The following is a 22517-nucleotide window of genomic DNA, read 5'->3' as shown; positions in this document are numbered from 1 at the left end:
GATTCATATAATAATCATTTATATGGAAGTCATTATGAGGGTCGTCTGGTATATGAGAATTGATGATTTTTGTATTTTGTGTCCACCACACCTAAATGGCTCACACCCTGTTTCCATGTTTTCAAGAATTACCCCACCCCCATACAAACATCTCGTCACTCCGTCCAGTCAAAATTTCGCCATAATTATTGATGTCACGTACAAATTAGCCGCGCTCACGTAAACGGGTATGGAGAGAGGCACGTGCCCCAAACAAAGGGCGGTGCGAGATGGCTGGCCGCCAGGCCCAGCCCGACACGCGACAGTACGTACCCGCTGTGTGTTCAGCTCCGCGGCCACTTCTGGGAACAATGCGTCGCTATTGATTTTTGCGTCCCAAGTTAAGTCACCCCCGCCAGATCATTACCTTGTAAGCTGTGAATGCTGGTTAAAGCACGTTTTATGCCTTTACGTCCTAAACACCACTGCCTTTAATTCATTTCTATTATCATCTTGTTCTCCGTAGGCGACTACGCAATGGCTGGTTCCCTCGTAGTAATGTAAATCTCTCTTGCTCATTTCCTGCAAGTTCATCCGTTTCCAGAATTGTTCTCCTCTAAGTTCTAATCTATTATGGGGGGGGGGGGGGGTGGTGTTAAAGGCCAACTCCTCACAACGATCAAGATGACTTTTAACGATTAAAATAAAATCTGGAAAGAGAATTCACGACGTGCAATCACAAACATTGGACTTAAGATATTCACCACATGGACAGTATTAGTAACAACTATACGTACTTTTATTTGCAAATTAGGTGAAAATGATAACACTATCACGAGTCACGTCACGAGTCTGCGAAGACCACACAGATCTTCGCTTAGTTATCATCGCTGATGTGAAATGAATATCATGTACGTAAATCATGTGTAAATCATATCTATACTGGATATCCCACTTCATTCCCTGTCAAACTTTTAATAGCTTATATCCACACAAAATGTATTAATAGTCCATGTACAAACTATAATGTATGTATGACATTTATATAGAACTGTATATGCATTTTTAATGAATCAAATCAAATCAAATCAAATCAAATCAAACCAAATCAAATCAAATCAAATCAAATCAAATCAAATCAAATCAAATCAAATCAAATCAAATCAAATCAAATTATGAAAGCAAGCAAAATGTATCAATGTGTATACGCACATAATCTCTTTTGTTACGATTTGATACGGGTTGTTGCGAAATGTTCGAGCAAAACATGATTTTTATGATATCATCATGCATAGTGGAATAGATTATGAGCCGATGATGTCACCACTTTAGCTATTTTGCATACTTGGGCCTATAGTACGTGGTTGTGCCAATGCCATTATTCAGTGAAAATACCCTGAAATATCAAAGTTTCAGAGTGCTTTCATTTCAAGCCCGACTTTGATTAAACTTTGACTATTATTCTGTCTACTGGATTTCAGTCTATTGATTTAAACTAAAATTTTACATGACATGGCATTGTATGTTTTCAATGGATGTTTCCCAACATCAAACAAGGTAATATGGAAGCTGTGGTCACGTAGAGCGTGTTGAACGCAGCCACACCTTGTGTGGTCCGGCTAATTAAATTTCATAAAGATTTAACCATGGGTTATAGGGCTGACTGCGTGAATCAATAAACGCGAACTGTTTTTTGTTTTTATTCCACTAACCTCGCATCCTCGCTTCCGAATTCAAAAGTCAGAGATTTTGTCGTTTGGAGTGACACCCCGCGCTGAAATTCTCATCGAGCGATTATATCATCCGCACAATAAATTTCAATTATCTGGTCGAGAACGCACGGACAAGGCCGAATTAAAGGCGCTGGCAATTCAGTATGCAAATTTCATCATTCTTGTTATGCAAATGAAATCGCTTGTTCACGCACCAGATTATAGTTCGAAATCGATCTCTGTCCATTGATTCACCTTGGGAGTGATTAAGCACCAAGCTGAACGTTAAAATGAAGGGTCATTGTACGATAATCACGGATACTTTAGTTCCCCCACTCGACATCGGTTGCTAGTGTATCGCTGTTGTTTCTATGCGCTATGGGTCTACGCTGTTAGCATCGCTTACGACATATGCCACGTTACACACTCTGTGTGTATAGATGAGTTTAAACTCAATACACCGCCATCCGCCACGAGCAGAATTCTAAAAGGATTATTGTCATTTTTTATCAATGAATACTGCGAGTAAAGATATCTTAAAATGGGCATTGGAAAAGCTTGAAAAATATGTATCAAAATAAAGCAGGTATAGGAGTATTTAGAGTGATCATGTAGATATTAAACAGGATTCGGTAATTTTTCTTCGTTTCCGTTTTGGTGTATCCCGGAGAATAAATTCTCGGTGCTTATAGCATTAAACCAATATTCATGTCGATTTAGAAATGGAAATTGTTTTTTTTTTCTTTACCGTTTGCCAAATGACATTCGAATGGCACTATTCACGTCAATAATTGACTTAGTTGTATAGAGCCAAAAATATGGTACCATCTACTCCGAAGCCTCTTTCACAAAACCTGCGAACTTGCACACTTTAATTTCAATCTACTGATGCATATATAAACTTATGTCATCATTCTCCATATTATATGTATAACGAAATAGAAAAGACAATCAAAATCATTTTTTTTTTCACGGACCGATAAATATTGATGAACTGAACATCAAAGGCGATTATCATACCGGACATGCTTTCCGAAGATCCTTCAATTTGCTGAACAAACCTCGAGATTCTAGAAATCATGTTGTCCCCCAGAGTGAAACATGTCCTTTAAAATGTTGTTGTGCCATTCCTGTAACAGGACCTCCTATGGTACGCCCTCTACCGAACATCACGGCCGTGGCCGGAACTAACGTCACAATCCACTGTCACGTGGTCGGCTACCCGATCACCGTCATTACCTGGAAGAAGGGCGAGTCTCCTGCGCCGATCCAAGACATCAGGCACAACGTGTACCCTAACGGTACCCTCGTCATTTCCGCCGTGTCCGCCTTTGACGACCCGGGCATGTACACGTGCGAGGCGCGCAACAACATCGGCGGGAAGTCCTCCTCCAAGTTTTACCTCCGGATCAAAGGTCAGTTGCATGGGGCCCGTCTTTCCTACCGCTCGCCCCTCCCCCACCATTGAAAAATGATAACATTAAACGCAAAGGAAGCAAACGGTCATTGATTGCCACTGCATTGATCTCGGGTATTCTCTGAAAAGATATGTCATGCAGTCGTCTGTAGATCGTATACACGTAAGAGGTAACCCATTGCCCAAGGCAACGTAGTAGGTTCCGTAAAAAGCACATGACACTCAGAGAATCTCACTGGAAAAGGTTAATGTGAACATCCTGTGATGAGAATGTCGCTCATTGGTCAGCCTGTTTTGATAATATTGCACACGCGTGCTCATAAAATCGTACATTGCCCTCCTTCCACGCCCACACAGTGCCGCCCGTCATCCAGCCGATTGACCCGCTGACCCTGACCCAGGGACAGCGAACACAGTTGACCTGCATCGTGGCGCAGGGTGACCTCCCCATTAACTTCCGGTGGCTGAAGGACGGCCAGCCCATCCCCCACGGCATCGGCATCGACTTCGATCTGCGTCAGTTCTCGAGCACGCTGTCGATCTCCGACGCATCGACGGTGCACGACGGCAGGTACACGTGCGAGGCGAACAACACCGCAGCCTCAGTGAATTACACTACGGAACTCACTATACAAGGTAAACACGAACGAACACACAGACAGAAATGAGTACACTTATTTCCCAGAATGGAGAGAATGCATGTAGGTACCTACAGAGAGAGAAAAATAATGAGTTTGTTAGAAAGATGGATAGGAAAACAGATTTACACAGACAGACAGACAGATACATGAATACATACATTTGCTTTTTAATGAATACATGCATACATACATGACGAACATACACATTCATACACAAATACATACATACACACATACATTCATACATACATAAACAGATAATATGGATAGAACGTACGGTGCGTCATGAGTTTTGCTATGATAAACGTGATGAAAATTAATGATGCCTATGATATCTCACCGAGACAAATTACGGAAGGTGTATCAGTAACGGTTGTTCACGTCATAAATTATTATAACAATGAAAAGTATGATGATGAATGGTGATTATTATTCTCGTGACATCATCACTGCATAAATTATTGTAATCAGGGTGACGATCCTACTCACCATGGTCATCATCATCATTCGTATATGTCTTTATTGCACAGTCCCGCCTCGCTTCACTGTTGCCCCTCGCAACACCGACGTGGTTCTCAACCGCACCGCCGTCCTCATCTGCCTCGCTGACGGTCGCCCGAAACCAGTTGTAGAGTGGCGCAAGGCTCCTGGTAGGTGGCGCTCTTGCATTAAAGGCAATAGGAGGACACACCTCGGACACGTCATGTATAACAATAAGTCAAATGTGGGTCCGATTGCTCGATGCATTTCTTGAGAAAGAGAAAAAAAAGGCATGGGAGGAATTTGGATAACGATAAAAATAATGGTAAAAAGAAGAAGAAGGAGGAGAAGAAGAAGAAGGAGGAGGAGGAGTAGGAGGAGGAAAAGAAGAAGAATTCGAAAAGAATCAGGAGAAGGAGAGGGGTGTTATTGCTGCTCAGAACGAGTATAAGTCAAAATAGAAACAAAGCAGGGGGAGGAGGAATAGACGAAAGAACCAACAATATTCGGGAACAAAATTTTTAAAGGGATCGTAAAGTTTTGGTTGAGACCTAACTTCAGGTTTCTAACATTTTTGGGTGAGATAATGAGAAACCTCTTTTGAAATATGAAAGAGCATGTAATTCTAAAAGGAATTCAACATTTATTTAATGAAAATTGGTTTTGAACCGGCCGAGATACGCAAAATAGAGCAATCCTAATAAAAGGTGGGACCCTCCTTATATTAGGATAGCTTTATTTTACTTTGTTTTTGGATGCCTCAGCCATTCCAAAACCGATTCTCATCAAGTAAACTTTGAATTCGTCTTAGAGTGGTATGCTCTGCACTATTTCATATATGGTTTCTTGGTATCTCACAAAAGTTAAAAGCCTAATCCTCGCCTCCTCCAGCACTGTACCATTCCTTTAATGTTCCTTTAATGTAGACATTCGTAATGGAAAAGCGTATTGGTTTAAAAAAGGCTTCACTCTAAAAACGCAAATGTTGAATCAACATTTAAAAGGGCCAAGGAGTGACAGCATTTTGGAAGTGTTGCATTCAACTTTTAAGATAACATTTTAAATGTTGAATCTAGCAGGAAAACCAACACTTTGAAAATGTTGTCACTCCTCGGCCCTTTTAAATGCTAATTCAACATTTGTGTTTTTAGAGTGTTGAACAATGGCGACAACAAAAAATCGTCATAAATTAAAAAAAAAAAATCTTCAATTTCGTTTCATTCATTTCCCATTTCCAGCAAAAAGAGCAATTCGAATAAAACTTATATAATATTATATACATAGCTATGTAAGGTCAGTACAACAATGTAATAATGGAAAAACTGAGACGGAAATGCAATCATAAAACTTTTAAGACGGCACTGAAGAATGTTCGCTTATTTTTACCATCGGACACTTTTACATTTTTACATTTCTATAGTGTTCACTGTCTCAACACTGTGAACATGTTGGAGTGCGAATCAATACAATATATATCAATGATTAGCAAGCAGTCAATCGAAACGCGTTCTTTCAAAAAAATTTCTTCACGCAGGTACGACGGCTTCCAACTTCGAGCACCTGCCGGACGATCCGCGGTTCGAAAGGCAAGAGAACGGATCGTTGGTTATCCGGCAGGCTCGCGAAGAGGATGCCGGATATTACCTCTGTCACATCAGTAATGGTGTGGGTACGGGTCCCAGTAAGACAGCTCTTCTCACTGTCTTTGGTAAGTATTTGAAAATAATAACAGTCATAGTAATTTTGTCCTACTGGTTGATTAATCAACTGATTGATTAGAGTAGCCTGTGAAAGGCAAGGTCGCTCCTATAAGGACCTGCCACTATCAACTGACGATAAAGCGAGTTTTGTCAAGTATATCCTCTGAACAATCAGCAAAGATATCGTTACTTAAAAAGGTCACAACAAAATGACCCTACCCACCCACTGTCTTTGGTGAGTACTGGACAGAATCAACAAAAGATAGCATCTTACTATCAGTGAGTTTCTTAAGCATGAGTACATGTTTGTCTGTGCGGTAGTAAATCTATGCGTTAGGTAATGGTAACTTCAAATCGCAAAATGACTGTTGCGTATGTCTTTCCAATGAATCAACAAAACGCACAGAAACTAACACTGTTGTAGCTGTCCGTTGACATGGTCATATGATTTTATGTACCTATTTTGATCATGGCCGCTCTGATTCTTTGAGTCTGCCGTGATTACATTAGATACTAATGGACCAGAAACTTCACGTAGTTTGCATTGGGGGTTTCCTTCTGGTTTAAAGGCCACCTAGTCTTATAAAAAAAAAAATGAATGAATCAAGGTGTTTCTTGCTTTTGTTTTTTAAACGAGAAACATTAGGCTGTTATATTTGGCATTAAAAATTGATGTTGGGTGTCGTCTGCGCGTTTCAGTTCCCGCCACTTTTGAGCACCAGCAGCAGAACATGACGGTCCAGTTGGAACACCGGGTCGCCCTCGAGTGCGTAGCCAACGGCCACCCTCCCCTGGAGATCCGATGGTCGAAGAACGATATCCCGTTTAACCGACTCTCCACGGAGCGCTACCAGATCGAGACGGTGAGCGACGGCGACATGGCTCGCTCCATCCTCACCATCTTCGCTTCGGTGCGCGACGACACGGCCACGTACATCTGCCTGGCGCAGAACGACCACGGCGCCGATGAACACGTGATCCAGCTTTGGGTACAAGGTGAACACAAGACCAAAATAAAATGCAAGAAATGGCGGCACAAACTGCCGGTGTCGAGAGTAATGTCCTGTGGACGTTACGCCAGAAAGAGCACAGTAACTGAAGTAGTATATATATATATATATATATATATATATATATATATATATATATATATCTATATATATATATATATATATATATATATATATATATATATATATATATGTATATATATATATATATATATATATTTTTTTTTTTTATATAATTACTTGAATGATTAAGGAAATTGCTTTTTTCCACTTCTCTACCCTAGTCTTTTCAAATTTTACTGATTTTTTTTTTAATTCACTTCCCTGGTCTTCTTACTGCTTTTTCCTCTACTTTTTCAGGCTTTTTCTGCTATCACTCCTCTATTAACTTTCACTTGTTCTTATCATTCTTTTCTCTGCTTCATCATCATCATCATAATCACCACCATTACCATCATCATCTTTTTCTTCTTTTCCTTGGACTAAGTGTCTGCTGCCTCTCTCCCCTCATATCATGACCCTCTGATATCAATAAGCTACAATGCTTTTTTTTTCATATCAACAGAAAAACCGGAGCACCCAACTGATTTACACGTTATGAACAAGACGAGCCGCAGTGTTCTGTTGGCATGGCAACCCGCCTTCGACGGCAACAGCCCCGTGACGGGTTTCACACTCGAATACAAGAACGATTCAGGTACTGGATGAGGAGGAGAGTAGTAGTAGAACGTATGAGTATAGCGACAAAATGTCAAGAGGCATTATACTGGAATACCATAGTGAGCTGCCACCTAACGGGGCAATAGAACCTCGTTTATATCCTGTCCTTAGTAGTGTGAGAAATTTATACGCATCTGGCTCATTGTCACAGGAATGGTTAATACGCGGAGGGTGGCAATAAGCACTAAAAGAAACAATGGTATATTAAGTGTCAGTATTGTACGTCAGAGGATGGGAGCTATAGAGAGTATGAGTTCTTCATTTCGTGGCATGATTTCTTAAGATACTATAAGATCGTCTAAAGGTATGCTAGAACTTGCTGCTTTGTATTCAAAAAGTCTTAATACGACTTGTGTGCATGTAAATTGATAAATGCATGTGTTGGGGCGTTGTTCAACTTTAAACCGCCTCAAGTATAGTTTCTTTCTGTTTTATGACTTCATGACATCGTCACGGCAATGAGAAAAATGATATCAACAACAACGATGATAATGATAATATAATAATAATAACAGCAGAAATCATAGTAATGATGTTAATGAAAATGATGAGAAAAAATATTTTATAGCAATAATAAGAATAAGAATACTGAATCTGCAGAAACTGTACAGACATGTAGCACCGTGGTGCAAGTGCTCCTGATGTAAGATTGTTCAAATTACAAATATTTCTTAGTTTGGTATTTTTTGTTCAAATGTTAATTGAGTATTATCATTTTATTCAATGATTTAGATGTCGATCGGGTGTGAAGGCAGAAATTGTTGTTAGTTACCACTTGTCACAATTTACGGAGCAATTGTAGGCGGAGCACATGTCGTGTCACCTCATTATCATACCTGTTTCCATGGTTGCAGATGCTTGGCAGGAGGGGTTGCCACAGAAACACGTTCCCGCCGATCTGATTGGCTACCAGTACACCATCGCTCGGCTGCACCCAGCCTACACATACAACGTGCGGATATTTGCCTTCAATGCCATTGGTATAAGTGACGCAAGCCCAGAAATCCTGTTCACAACAAAGGAAGAAGGTTAGGCATGATATCAATGATTACTCAATAAAAATCCTGAAAATTACAAATATGGAATAAAAACAAACCTTGAATAAAGAAATAGAGGACAAATAACCACTTACAAGCATAACAGCGGAAATTGTTAAAAGCAGATTTAAGTGGGAACTCATTGAAATATGTTAAAAATTAGCTAATCTTCGCAAGAAAGTGCTGAGACAGATGCTGTGAATATGCAAATAAGTGAGCTGATGATATAATCACCTAACATGAAAAAGACCCTGAAGAAAATAATCTTCTTTTTCTGCTATAAAGTTGTGAAACATAATGTTGTTCCCGGTCGAATAACTTAAAAAGCGATAAGTAAGATATATTACGATATGAGACTGGGTCATAACTATGGCATTTGAAAAAAAAAGAGAGTAATTTCTAACCATATTTTATCGAAATCATACGGCAAGTTGTGAGGCTATGACATCGTAAACTCATTCCGTCACGCTGCTGCTAATTTTACTTCAGCACTCAGTCAGTGATGGTTGAATCTTTAACTACTTTCCGTATTGTTCTTCTTTATCATTCAATGAGATTTAATGATGGAACAAAAGCAAATGAACAAACAGACAAACAAACAAGCAAAGACCTCTCTTACATACGCAACATTCTTTCCCCCAGGAAATGGTTATAACCTACAGGAGCTTAATTTCCATCATGCTCGACACACCTAACTTTTTTTTTGACTTTTTATTTTGTACTCGACAGCGCCCTCTGGCATGCCCTTGAATATCGAGACCGAAGCCCTGACGTCACAAAGTATCAAGATCACGTGGCGGGTGAGAGACTATTGAGGCTGAATAAAAGCAAAAGACACACACGCACACGAACACACCAAGACACACAGACACACACGCACGCACACGAGAATGTGTGATTAAACTTGTTTACAGCGGCCACCCAAGGGAGATATGAAAAGTGGCCGCCATATAGGCCTGCATGTGGTATATAGCTATAGGCCAGTTTGACTGTACATATTTATAATATTAGTACATTATATTGATATAAATCAGAATGATTATATAATCACACATGATATTCCAAAAATAATAGACCTGTTATTAACTCTGTCCCCATTCATTCACAAAATCAATCAGTCTAACTGATGATAATATGATTCAAAAAGATAAAATATTGTTTTGTCTCCTCTCCCTTTCCCCTAGCAACCACGCGCGGATCTTCAGAACGGACTCCTGCTCGGCTACCACATCCAGTATCGGGATCCCGATTCGCCGTTCCAGTCCCGGATCATTCCCGTGGAGACGAATTACATCGAGACCCACACGTTGACGCAGCTGCGGAAATTCACGGAGTACACCATCCAGTTGCGTGCCTACAACCGGGTGAACGTCGGCCCATGGTCGAACTACCACAGGGTCATGACTCTGGAAGATGGTAACTTTTTTTTTTTCTTTTTTTTTACAATTTTATTCACTTAAGATTCAGGTACATATAAATGCCAAAAGCCACATGTGATACATAAAGACAAATGATACAATTTGACATGCAGCTACGAACAGTCTTAATAATGTGAATAAGAATGATTCCAGGTAATATTGGATCCATCTGCTTTCTTCGCTTGCTTTGACAATTGACAAAATTGGCGAAAATCTAATGTTGTCTTGTTATTTCTGGCAGAAAATATAAAGTACTTCAATGCAGTCAGAGTAGCCACATTGTAACACTTTAGGTTTTTTTTTTTTTTTTTTTTTTTTTTTTTTTTAGAACCAAGTACGAAAGTACATGTACTTCTAGTAATTTGAGTTTGATTATGTAACACAATTTCCTGTAATTTTCCTGAGAAATAAATGTTTGTGAAACATCGCATTCCCCCCCCCCCCCAAAAAAAAAAAAAAAAAAAAATGTGCAGTTGTTGGAGCTCGAGCTCGAACCAAACCTACAGAGGTCTTCGTTAGAGATCCCCATTGCAAAACTAATTTATTAACACCGACATTTCTGTGCAGATGGTAACTGCACAGATGATAACTGTTTTTTTATCCTGTCTCTCTCTCTCTCTCTGCTTTGCTATCAAATTTACGTTCCTGCGCTGATGACGTAGTATCGCTGTAGCCTTTGACTTTCGGAAAAAAAAATCCTCAAAATTTTCTTATTCGTCTTTCCGAAGTTCCGAGCGAGGCGCCACAAGCTGTCACAGCCAGATCTCTGGGGTCGACCGGTGTGATGGTAGCCTGGACCGCACCTAACCAGGAGTCACTGCACGGCATACTGCAGGGCTACAGAGTTTACTACAGGCCTGTGCGAGAAGACGAAGGTAAGCATTTAACCAACTGACCAACAAACTGACCAACTAACCTACCAAGCAGCTAACCAATTGACCAGTCAATCAACCAACCAACCACTTAACCAAGAAATAAACCAACTACAAACAACTGACCGTAAAATCGAACTAAGAAACAAGCAAAGGAATAAGACAGAAGACAAACCAAATGACAAAAAACGGTTAAAGATACTCCCCTTTCGTTACAAGTGATCACACTGTATACACTTCACTTATGATTGAATTTGTCGGGACTAAGGTGAAAAACTATTAACAAATTTAGGTAAAAGGAATTTTGGTCCAAGGCAGTTTCCATCGTTTTCATTTATTTGCTGCCAACACGAAAATCTCGCAACTGTGATCTGTTTGACGTAATAAGCAGTATCGTAAATGAAGAGTTTGTTTGCAAAAACCGATAAGTCCATTTTTGAAGATTTTGAAGTACGCTCTCTGTCATAAAGCACAAAATAATCCCTTTTAAATGATATATTGGTCACTACATATAAAGGTACATTTTTGAAGTTATGGTCAAAAGAAGCACAATTTTTCTTATTATTCTCTTTATTTTTCTTGACCTTTAATCGCAAATATCTCCATTTGGCAAATATGGACTTATCGGTTTTTGCAAACAAACTCTTCAAATGTTACTTTAGAGGTAAAAGTTATTTGCACATCAAAAGTCAAACAATACACTAAGGACGGCAAATTTGTGCAAAAAAAAACAACAACAACTACAACAACCCACCACCCCACTTAAATTGTGCAATTTTTTCATCGATGAATGTATTCATTTATTTTTTTTTCATATGCTCATCTGTTTATTCACTTGGTTGTTTATTTTTCTCCTCATTATTCTTGTATTTGTATAGCGTGATCCTTTCGTGTATTTATCTAGTACATGTACTTCATTCATTTGATCATCTTTACTCATGTATACATAATCATATTCATTATATTTACATTATCTATTTATGCACACTTTCAAATACATACTTATTCATTCAATCAACTATTTATCAATTCATTTACTCGGTGCATCACATCAGATGAACTGGATTCCCAGAGATACCAAACAACTAACCTGTATGCGGAGCTCAACAATCTTCAGAAGTTCACTAACTACAGCCTGTCGGTGGTGGCGTACACACGGGTCGGGGAGGGAGTGAGGAGCGAGGAGAAGATAGTGCGGACCGAGCAAGACGGTACGTACATCCAAGGAGCAGAAGCTCCTTGGTAAACCATACCATGAATTCGCCCCAACACAGTTATCACAGACACGCAGTCACCTAAGATTTGAATGTATCATCTTGTTACCACGTAATCATATTCATTCCTTTATGTAATCTTGTTCATGTTATTTGATGGGAACGTCATTGTTGATTAGCCATACTGTTTCATTTGTGTAGGCGGAGTACATCTGAAACTGAAACTATTCAAACTGGAGAAAGCATTCACGTGATTACACTAGGCGGATTTTTCGATGCAAAACGGCAACTCAATGATACATGCTTAGAAACGTATCAGGACAATTACCGCTCGAGTGCAATAACCCACGGCTAAATACGGCATAGTGATAGGGTTAGAATAAAGATTAAGGTTAGGTTTGGTTGGAGTTAAGGTTAGAGTTAAGGTTAGGTTTGGTTGGAATACCGGTTAGGATTAGGTACATGATTATAATTAGGGTTTAGGGTCGGGTGTTATGTCAGGGGAAGAGATTGGGGTAATTGTGAAATAAATAATTGTCCTTGAACCGCATATAAGGGTGTCTGTTGGACTTCGAACGCCTTGAATACAATGAGTGAGGGTGCACTATGGGGCTGGGACACTTGGGCTTTTGTAGAGGGTGTAGGAAAGAAAAATAAAACGTTCGTTTATTGTAAAAAAAAATTATATTTATTTTCTTTTTCATCAAAATCAATGATTCTTTCTATGTCGGCCTTGGGCCATTATTACTTTTCTATGTGTATTAATCAAAGCAGTGAAAAATCAGTATGCCTTTCCGTCGATGAAGAACAATTTATGAATCAGTTGCGACAAAAATCCTTTGACTCAATAGTTACGTCAGAGGGAAAGAAACAAGCAAATCACAAAACACTTAAACCCCTCCACGAACATCATCTCAAAATATTTTGGGCGAAATAGAGAAAACGTAGAGAACATCTGTCCATACAAAACACTTGAGGATGGTGTGAAATTGAATTTGCCTATAGCGCCTGACGGATGTAGGTGTAACAATGGAAATTGACGTTTCCCTTTGTGTCATCAATGTTACGTTCTTGATTTAGCGTTTGCGCGTCGCACATCTCATCAGGGCCCGTTTTATCAAATTATATAGCCGATTATGAATTTCCTTACCACACCGGCTGCCATACACTTAGCATAGAGATAATCAATTATAACTCTTCATAAAACAGGGCCCACGACTGTAATGTGTACCTTACACTTCATAATATCATACGGCTTTCTCCATTGCATTTTGCCAATATAGTTCCGGAGGCACCCGCCGATATCAAGGCGCACGCCGCATCACCTACAAGCATCATGGTGTCTTGGCTTCCTCCGCTCTTCATTAATGGCATCCTTACGCACTACTACCTGCATATACGGTACAGAGAACGCGAACGGGAGGTAATTGCATACTCTATTCGAAGAAAAAAAAATCCTCATTGGGGAATCATTATTATTCTATTTGTATCTATTCATTTTCTATATTCATATTCATATTTATCCATTTTATATGAATATGAATATTGATATTTGCTGGAAATGAATATCGTTGAACCTGAAAAACAACAAACAGACAAACTTGAAACCTGAAATTGCTATTACGTGGTATTTCTTCTTTTTTTTTGGGGGGGGGGGCGGGGAGGTGGGGTAAAATATATGTTGGACCTCAACACCTTTGGAGAGGAGGGGGGGGGGGGTGCAAATTCCCCTCTTGCCCTCCCCCTTTCAGGATCGACACCATTGATCATCCCTGCGTATATGCATACATTACACCGCAGCTAACCATACGGCATAGATGTATCCTGACAGTGTCATCATCGTTTGCTGAATGATTCCGAAAAGGAAACACACTCCTTGCGTAGGTGCAAACGGCAAGGGGAGGGGGGGGGGGGGGGGATAGGTCAGTGCTTACGGAGCGCATACGGGGGGGGGGGGGGAGGTTGGCTGAACTGGAAGGAAAAAGGCTCAGCAGTGTGGTATCAACCTAAAGATGGAATGGTAATTCCGATTTTCAGGTCTTTTTTGGCCCTCAATTTTTTGTTTGTCTGTTTTAATCTGAATCTTTCCATTTGCCCCATAGATTTATCAAAATGAAACTACAACCTCGGTAAGCGACGAATTCTCTACCGCAAAGATATAGCGATACTTATATGATTACTTCATAATCCTATTTCATTTATTTTGACAAAGTCCACATAATATATGTTCCTCCCAACCTTCATTTGTAACACCAGCAAACTAAACTACATTATTCTCACTATTGCGAGGAGGCTGAAATTAATTGCAAAGGTGCTGGTGATACTTTCCTTTCTCTTTCAATGTGTGTGTGTGACTGTGTATTAAAACGCCCTGTCGTACACCCAACCAGTGGACATTGACACGAACGGACGCCGTCAATAGTACATTCATTTCGAGTTAATTCGTATCTCTATTGACTTGCTCTATCCAAATTAACCTTGAAATAACATAAGCTTACTTTTATGAACAGTAGTAATCTATACTGTATGTTTTGTATTACAATCCACTGTTATGTTTTACGCTAAAGGCAGTTGCTGTACTCACTAGAAAATGGCTATCTGAGTTTTTTTCCTATTTGCGTATACCGAACAACTCGTCGGGTCTTTTGATATATTTTTGTATACTCTGTCTGTCTTCTGCGAAAACGGCTAGGTATGAAACTTGTCATAATTCATTATAGGCTGTATACGATTCTTACTTGAATGATTTTTATTCATTATCCCTTCTTATGCTGTGTCTGTGCGTATCTTTACGTAAAGATAATGGACATATTTCATCAGTAATTTGCCATCTGATTTTGTATCAAAATGATTAATTCTTCTTTTCTTTTACTGCTTACAACATTCAAGGGTTGAGAGAAGGGGAAAAAACGAATCATAGTTACCGCCTGCTGGTCATATGTACCGGGGGATCTGAATCGAAATCGGTTAAAGAAATGCGTAATTCCTTTTTCATGTTAATAGCGTTTCTTCTTCTGCACTTTAAATTTCAGACAATTATTCTTACTCTGTTTGATATTGTAAGTCTTGGTTCATGCACATTATTCAACGTCGTCTAATCTTCCAGTTCTTATAAGGCATATTTTCGTTGAGATATGTAACTCTATGAACTTAACATTTTTTCACTTTATTTAAATTTGTTCGTTTCATATGCGTGCCAAGCGTGTACTTTTAAGTGCGGATAATACCCATTACCAATCCATGCGATTCCTATTTTTGTGACCACATGAATTTAACCATTCTCTCTCTCTGGTATGCAGATATTTCAGTAGCCAAATGCAGCCCCGTCATTATTTTACACCCTGTGGATACAAGCTATTGATATATCGCAAGTGTCCATTATTGTTTGGTAATGATCGTTCAGCTGACTTTGGTACTGCCAAAATCCGTATGTATCTAGTTACTCAAACGTGTCACATTTTTTTTTTTCCAAAAGAAGAAAGCGTCATTCCAGTATCCCTGCCTGCTCTTTCCCTTGTTGCTTGCACTCACACAAACACAGATATTCTCATTTGTTAATCACTCTGTGAAATTCTTAACTCACGACAAAAATTGTACCCGTACTCAAATTTTGGTTTACGCTTTATGGACAGACATTCCAGTGACAGCTACCCGAGCATCTTACAGTTTACATACCAGTCAACCAGACGAATGTTCTCTCTTCTCAAAACAACAAGCAGAAAAACAAATTGCAGAGCAGTCAAGAAGTTCATGTAATACCAATAATCATGGAAGTTTTCCGCAATGTCCAAGTTGAAAAATATAAATTATAAGGAAGTTATTTTCGCTCGTAGAAATGTTAGGTAGCACGCCGGCGTAGTTGTAAAGGAATAGAAATTCTTTCTGCTATCAACCGATCCGGCATGGTTTTTGTTTGTTTGTTTGTTTGTTTGTTTCACGACCGAAAGATATGCAAAGCATGAATTTGACTTAACAATACATTATCGATTCTATTTCCCCCGAGAAATAATTACCGTCTTACCTTAAAAAAAAAAAAAAACTATGTAAGATTTTGAAATCAATCATAATCTGATCTGTGCTCCATCCACATGGCTATATTTTGTCTCCACAGATTGTTGAGGAGAAGGAACTGGAGCCGAACACTTACTACTACCTCGTTGAAGACCTAAGCACCGACTATGAGTATGACTTCTGGGTGGAGGCCAGTACAATGGTTGGGCAGGGGGAGCCAAGTCGAATTGCTACCGAAATTCCCATGTCTAGAGGTGCGTGATTATAAGAACTTGACCCTGCACATTCCCCCTTGAGAATAATGGTTCAATCAAGACTAAGAGTAACGCTGTACCCCTCCCTCTTATTTCCCGTGATACTTTTAAATTTCATTTTGCAATGATAGTAATAAACCCTTGAATAATTGTTGAAGTATCAATCAATGACTCAATTGACTTGACTTACAATGGGGATATTAAACTGGCCCTATTGCAAATATATTGAACAAACCAAGTCTGTACAATTTGCGATTCGAACATGCGTACATAATATCAAAGGGCGTTTTCATCTACTAGTCTAGTAATTTGCTTTTTCTTTCATTGCGCCCTCTACAGTTCCGGCTAGAATAATGTCATTCTCCACCACGTTTACGACTCCATGGAAACGTGAGGTCACTTTGGATTGCCTTCCGGTCGGTGACCCCGTGTTGACGGTTGAATGGAAGAAGAACAGGTGATTCCATTCGTTTGGATATTAACCCATTGAGCACGAGAACGGAGTGTAACATGCATGTCTCAAGTCTTTGACGAGTTACTTTATCTACGAAGCGAAGGGTTCAATGCGTCTTCATGACGTTAAACAAGAAAGTTTTTATGGTATAACATAACATTTTTTTCCTTTGAAAGATATGTCATATCTGATTACAAAGCATTATTACCATATCAAGGCATTGAAGATAAGTGAATATGTAATTAATGACATCACCGCTTATTTACGATCATCTTCTCCAGTTACATCGACAAAGAATTTACTGTCAGAATGATGAAATCGTTAATGACAATCTATAGATTATGTTAAAGTATTTCCGGGTAATAAGCTTAAGTTTTTGCTTCTGTTGTAAAGACAAACCTGAATTTAATCATATGCCAAGGTAAGAATACGTCGTATGATTTACATTCCCTGAGTCTTTATTTTGTATCTTGGCTAAACTCATATTGTTGTGCTGACTGTTATCGTATCTCACCTAGATTGCCCGACGTAATCACACCAGACGGACGAATCGATATTCTCGAGAACGGATCACTAGTCATCCACTCCGTCCAGTCAACGGACGCCGGCAATTACACGTGTAGAGCCATAAACGAGTACGGGTCTTCCGACTCCATCACGGTTCGGCTCTTAGTGTTGGGTGAGTGAAGACTTCGGTCTGTTTCATGTGCATGTCCATGAGAGCGCCAGGTTGACTTGAGCATGCGACCAGCATGGCAGGCGCCATATTTAATGCTGCATGAACGGAATGACATTTCATCGATGCATGCTTTGTTAGTTTCAATCTATATAACACCGCTGTTTACTTAAAGGCATGGCTTGGATGACTTTTCTTATTTCATATAACATATTCCATATGTTAATTTTGATTTATATAATCATTTATGCATAATTCATAAAGTAATCCTGGTTCCATCACCAATGAACATCAAGCTAAACAACAGTTTATTGGTCAAGTTTGTGATTCGTCAGTTCAGAAAAGCATTGATGCAAGAAGGAAATTAATGTGTCACTGTTCAAATAATTTAGAAGAATTAAAATCCGAAATTTTACAAAATATCTATACGTGCCAAGTTCTTTCAGTTTTGAATTAGCGCACTGCCACTTTGACACGAATACTGGATAAGCACATTTCAATCACATAACCTAGAAATGGAGGAAAATGAGATTCTAAACAAACAATAGAGTAGATCTGTCAAACAAAAAGATAATGCATTTAGATCTGTCAAAAAAAAAAATCATGCATTTTGTGCTTTTTTTAACTGGAGCAATTTGAAAATTCATGGAGAAGCATTAATTGCGTGTGTAACTTTTTTTTTTCCTGATTCAACCGGCAAGAAAGAGTAATCTGAACTCACACTCCAAAATTTAAATTTGAAAGGATATTCAGTGTTTGAGATCGAATCACATTCTTGAATGTCGTTGAAATTATATGTTTTCTTCAGAATTTTAAAGATAATTATTTCTTAGAGACCTGTATTATCACTGCATGTCACCCGTTTGCTTAATTTGCATGCCGCATGTTTACACTGAAGATTTAATGCATAACCTTTCACCCTTCACACGCATGTTCCCCATAAAGCCATAATGTTTTTGATTATATATGTAGTCCACTGCATGTTGTCTAGCCAAGATTAAGTTCCCTATCTGATTAACACGACATCACGTTGTGTGTGTGGCTTATGATAACTCATTTCTAACGTGACACATATCTACATGTATATTGTGCATGACTCGACCTGACCTAATTTGCATATTTCTCTGACGTCATCGACGAGCAGTGGTGAACCGTACGAAGGGTAGTAAGTATATAACACCCAGCTTTGCCTTGCTGCTTATCTTATTGCCTGTACCTTCTCTGCATGTATACATTCCCTAAAGATCAATGAAATAAAAATATCATTTGTAATGTTATTACACAAAAAGTTTCATTTCAAGGGTAAAAAGTTCATTTGTTGGTTGTGTTTGTTTGGTGGACAAAATCATTTACAAGCAATACAAGTAAAATGGGCACGAAAAAAAAAATAAGAATGCCGAAGCATCAACCCCTCCCCCTGGAAAAAAAATCAAAACTAAACAAAGCTTATCTTCTCCTTTTTTTTTTTACGCAGATCTAATTTTATGAACTTTACGTAGAATCCAAAAGGATTATGACACATCTTTTCACGTATTATACTGCCTACTAGAATGAAACTTTTCATTTTGTTTTTGTGAAGTAGTGACGTGCGGCCTTCTAGCACATTGCAGAGGGCTGCATTCAAGTGTAATAAACCTTTTTTTTTTCATTAAAAAATCATTTAGCCTTTCATATGCGCAAAGAAGAGAAAGGACCCATCTACGCTGGACTATAAGAACTAAAACTTGTTATAACAAATCATTGTGCTCTATTCATATGTTATCCACTTTATATATTTATAATATGTTACCCGCATTAGTTTCAACCAGTCAGTGAACCAAGATCAGCAATACTGGTGCAAAGACGTTTGACTAATGAAATACATTTTGAACGTCATTCTTTCTTCTTCTATTTTTGAGTGGGAGGGAGCTTTCTGAAGTTACATACGTTAAAGGAGCCTAGTAATTGTGTACAATTAAATTGATTCTGTAAAAAAAGTGATATTTGGACGAGGTGCTCACCAAATGAAGCAATCTAAAATGTGCTGTAAGGCCGTAACGATCACTAACTGTGACTCTGTGCTCATGTGACCATTAGTATTATTGATAGTCATCACTGTATTTTACGTAACAGTGTTTTCCACTTGAGTGGTTGGAAGACGGTTTTGACGAGAACTGATAGACATTGTTACGTAATATATCCAATGAGCGTTGGTATATTTCTGTACATGTGACAGAATTATGCACATGTTGCTTAATTTATCTTTCTGTTCTTACGAGGTTGATATCTAGTCACGTCAAGATGCTGCTGACGCAAAATGGATGATATAAAGCTTGAATTGCCGCATTAGACAGTGATGATAGTGCGTCAGATTAGGAAAAAAAAGAAAACACTCTGTAGCGACTTCGATTTTTTTCCGTTTACTATAATATGGTTCTCGGCAGACCTTCTTCCAATCACAAATCACTTTTGTAATATGATGGCAGAATTTTAGGTTGAATGGGTATTGTGATTGTCTACTATCATTTGGATGAGCATATGGGGACGATTTACAGATATCACGTTCATGAGAGATCAACCATTTTCAAGCCTCAAAAAAAAGAAAAGAAAAAGGTTTGTGAGTGTCATCAGAAGAGATTCTTATACCTTTCAGTAGACGATACGTACAAACAAAGCCAATTTATGATACTTCACAGAACGACGTTAAAAACCTCCAGAAGTCTGTGTGTTCTTATATTCTTTAACTACGCAACACTGGATTGATCTTCTTTTGTTTTTGAGCGTTTGTAAATGGTTGATAGTGATTTTGTTCACGTCGTTACACGTCATGTCTCATTGCATGGTATCTGTGGCTAGAGAGTAGATATCGAATCTAGAAATGTCACTTGACAGAAACATGTTTTAGGCTTTTTTTTTTTTAAATCAGCAATGCTGTAGTGTAGAACTGAATGTAGCGAATTCTTGAGTACAATGTATACACTTTTAACAGCCTGAAACCGCATGTGAAGTTTCTATCATGTATTATGTCATGCCATTGGTTCTGTGATGTGGCACGCAAGTTAAATAACTTTAGAGTAGGCCTACCAATAATGCAGAAAACATGTATCTTTTCTCCCTCCTCCATTGTTTGTCACTTTAATCAATGCGGTCTACACAAAATCTTTATTTTCGAAGACTTCTGTCGCACCTTTCATGGATTGATAACCTTTTCGCACTGGCTATGATTATCTTTTTGAACTAAGGAACATTGTCACATGAGAACCAAGGGCATAGTTGGTATTATATACCATATATAGAATCCTCTCATCTGATTGGTTAAAAGGGGAGTCATGAAAATAGCTGTGCCCCATTGTTGATCAAAATGACGTCATAATTTACTGTGCCCGGGGCACAGTTGATTGACTGTGCCCTGTAAATACGTTTGGAGACAGACAGTCGCAACCCCGTACACATAGATCACATGTAAGGTATGTACGCACCAATCGACCTCCGCGCTGTCGATCAGCGTTGATGACGGATGCTACGGTATCTATATTTCGGAATCTCTGTCTATATATATATATATATATTTTTTTTTTTTTGGTGCACCATACAAAGGAATACATAAGGTGTCATCACTTTGGGCCCCCACTTTTTCAACCCGGAAGTACGTAAGATGCGCTACAATGGGAGGGGAGAGAATGAGCTGAGGACCTTTTTTTTTTTTTTTTCTTTTTTGCTTGTTAGCTCATGAAACCCGAAAGTGGGCCCCCACACTTTTGAAAACAGTGCGCCGGCCCTGGGTATATAAAACAAATAATGACTGCTTGATATTCGGGGCACAGTTAAAATTATGTAGGTCCTCGGTGATGTGAAAACCATAACCACGCCCTCAGCTTCGCTTCGGGCATAGTTACGGTTTTCACATCACTTGGGCCCATAATTTTAACTGTGCCCCTCATAGCAGTCATTATTTGTATACTGTGGGATTGTTTTTAACCTGTCAGATTTAAGTAATTACTATGTAATTTGATTTTTTTTTCTTGAACCAGGTGCAACCATGTGTGGATATCATAAACCGGTCAATGTAAAATTATGCATTGGATTATTTTACCATTTATTACCGTCATTTGTGGGAAGGCACATCATTACTTTTCATCCATACTTCATGATTAATGTGCTATGTGATTCTAAACTCGATGTAGCTCATCTACACGTATCTTTCAATTGTAATCCGTAGGAAAAAAAAAAAACCCAACATGAGCAGACTAACTTATAAACTTATGCTTTGTGAGTATCCTATGACCCTCAAAAGAAAACATCCTACAAGAGAAAAGAAATTATACTGTATAATTTGCCGACTACGGGTGCATTCACTGAAATGACATCTGCTGATAGCTGGAAACGATCAACAAAGAACATATTCTATGAAGGTAATTCAATAATATATCTTGGGTAGATATAGATAGTGCCCGTCGTGCTCCCAAAGTCAGTAAGCAGTAAGGGATCGAATAAGTCTGTCAAAGGTTACAAAATCCATGCTAAGGAGCATTTAATGGACAAGAAATCCTTATAGCTATTAACGTTGCTGCTACACAAAACAGGTGTACAATTTGTTTTCATGAATTAATCTCGCACTCGACCATCAAATAATAATGTATTTGTTTTATAATACTAAACAGCACCCCCTAGCCCGCCAGAATTGACAATCTCGTCAACATCAAACACGGCCATCCAAGTGAAGTGGAGATCAACCGGAAATGGAGGGTCGACGATTCTCGGTGAGTAGGATTATAAAATACACGTATCAGGTGGATGTTAAAGCACCAAAACAAAGCCATTTTCACATGACATTAAATGAGACTTGTAATAGTTTGTCCAAGAAGGCAGTTATTAGGGGCGGATCCAGGAATTCCGTAAAGAGGGGATGCCTTGACAAAGTTAAAGGGGGGGGGGGGAGGGCG

The 22517-nt window shown here is 38.8% G+C and overlaps 1 protein-coding gene across 1 annotated transcript in view; it reads left to right on the top strand.

Moving 5' to 3' along the window:
• LOC140229412 (cell adhesion molecule DSCAM-like) overlaps window positions 1–22517 on the top strand; it is a 49363-nt gene that overhangs the window by 15986 nt on the left and 10860 nt on the right. The window contains exons 6-22 of the mRNA XM_072309663.1: window positions 2831–3106; window positions 3466–3744; window positions 4280–4399; window positions 5764–5937; window positions 6629–6925; window positions 7505–7636; window positions 8514–8687; window positions 9426–9496; window positions 9881–10112; window positions 10843–10989; window positions 12042–12197; window positions 13484–13623; window positions 16312–16465; window positions 16805–16922; window positions 17438–17598; window positions 18740–18760; window positions 22236–22334. Of these exons, the coding sequence (XP_072165764.1) occupies window positions 2831–3106; window positions 3466–3744; window positions 4280–4399; window positions 5764–5937; window positions 6629–6925; window positions 7505–7636; window positions 8514–8687; window positions 9426–9496; window positions 9881–10112; window positions 10843–10989; window positions 12042–12197; window positions 13484–13623; window positions 16312–16465; window positions 16805–16922; window positions 17438–17598; window positions 18740–18760; window positions 22236–22334 (2751 nt within the window). The remainder of the gene's footprint in view (window positions 1–2830; window positions 3107–3465; window positions 3745–4279; window positions 4400–5763; window positions 5938–6628; window positions 6926–7504; window positions 7637–8513; window positions 8688–9425; window positions 9497–9880; window positions 10113–10842; window positions 10990–12041; window positions 12198–13483; window positions 13624–16311; window positions 16466–16804; window positions 16923–17437; window positions 17599–18739; window positions 18761–22235; window positions 22335–22517) is intronic.

This window comes from Diadema setosum, chromosome 6 (genome assembly GCF_964275005.1).
Source record: "Diadema setosum chromosome 6, eeDiaSeto1, whole genome shotgun sequence".
Taxonomy (NCBI): domain Eukaryota; kingdom Metazoa; phylum Echinodermata; class Echinoidea; order Diadematoida; family Diadematidae; genus Diadema; species Diadema setosum.
This window is presented reverse-complemented; position numbering and strand designations above follow the sequence as displayed.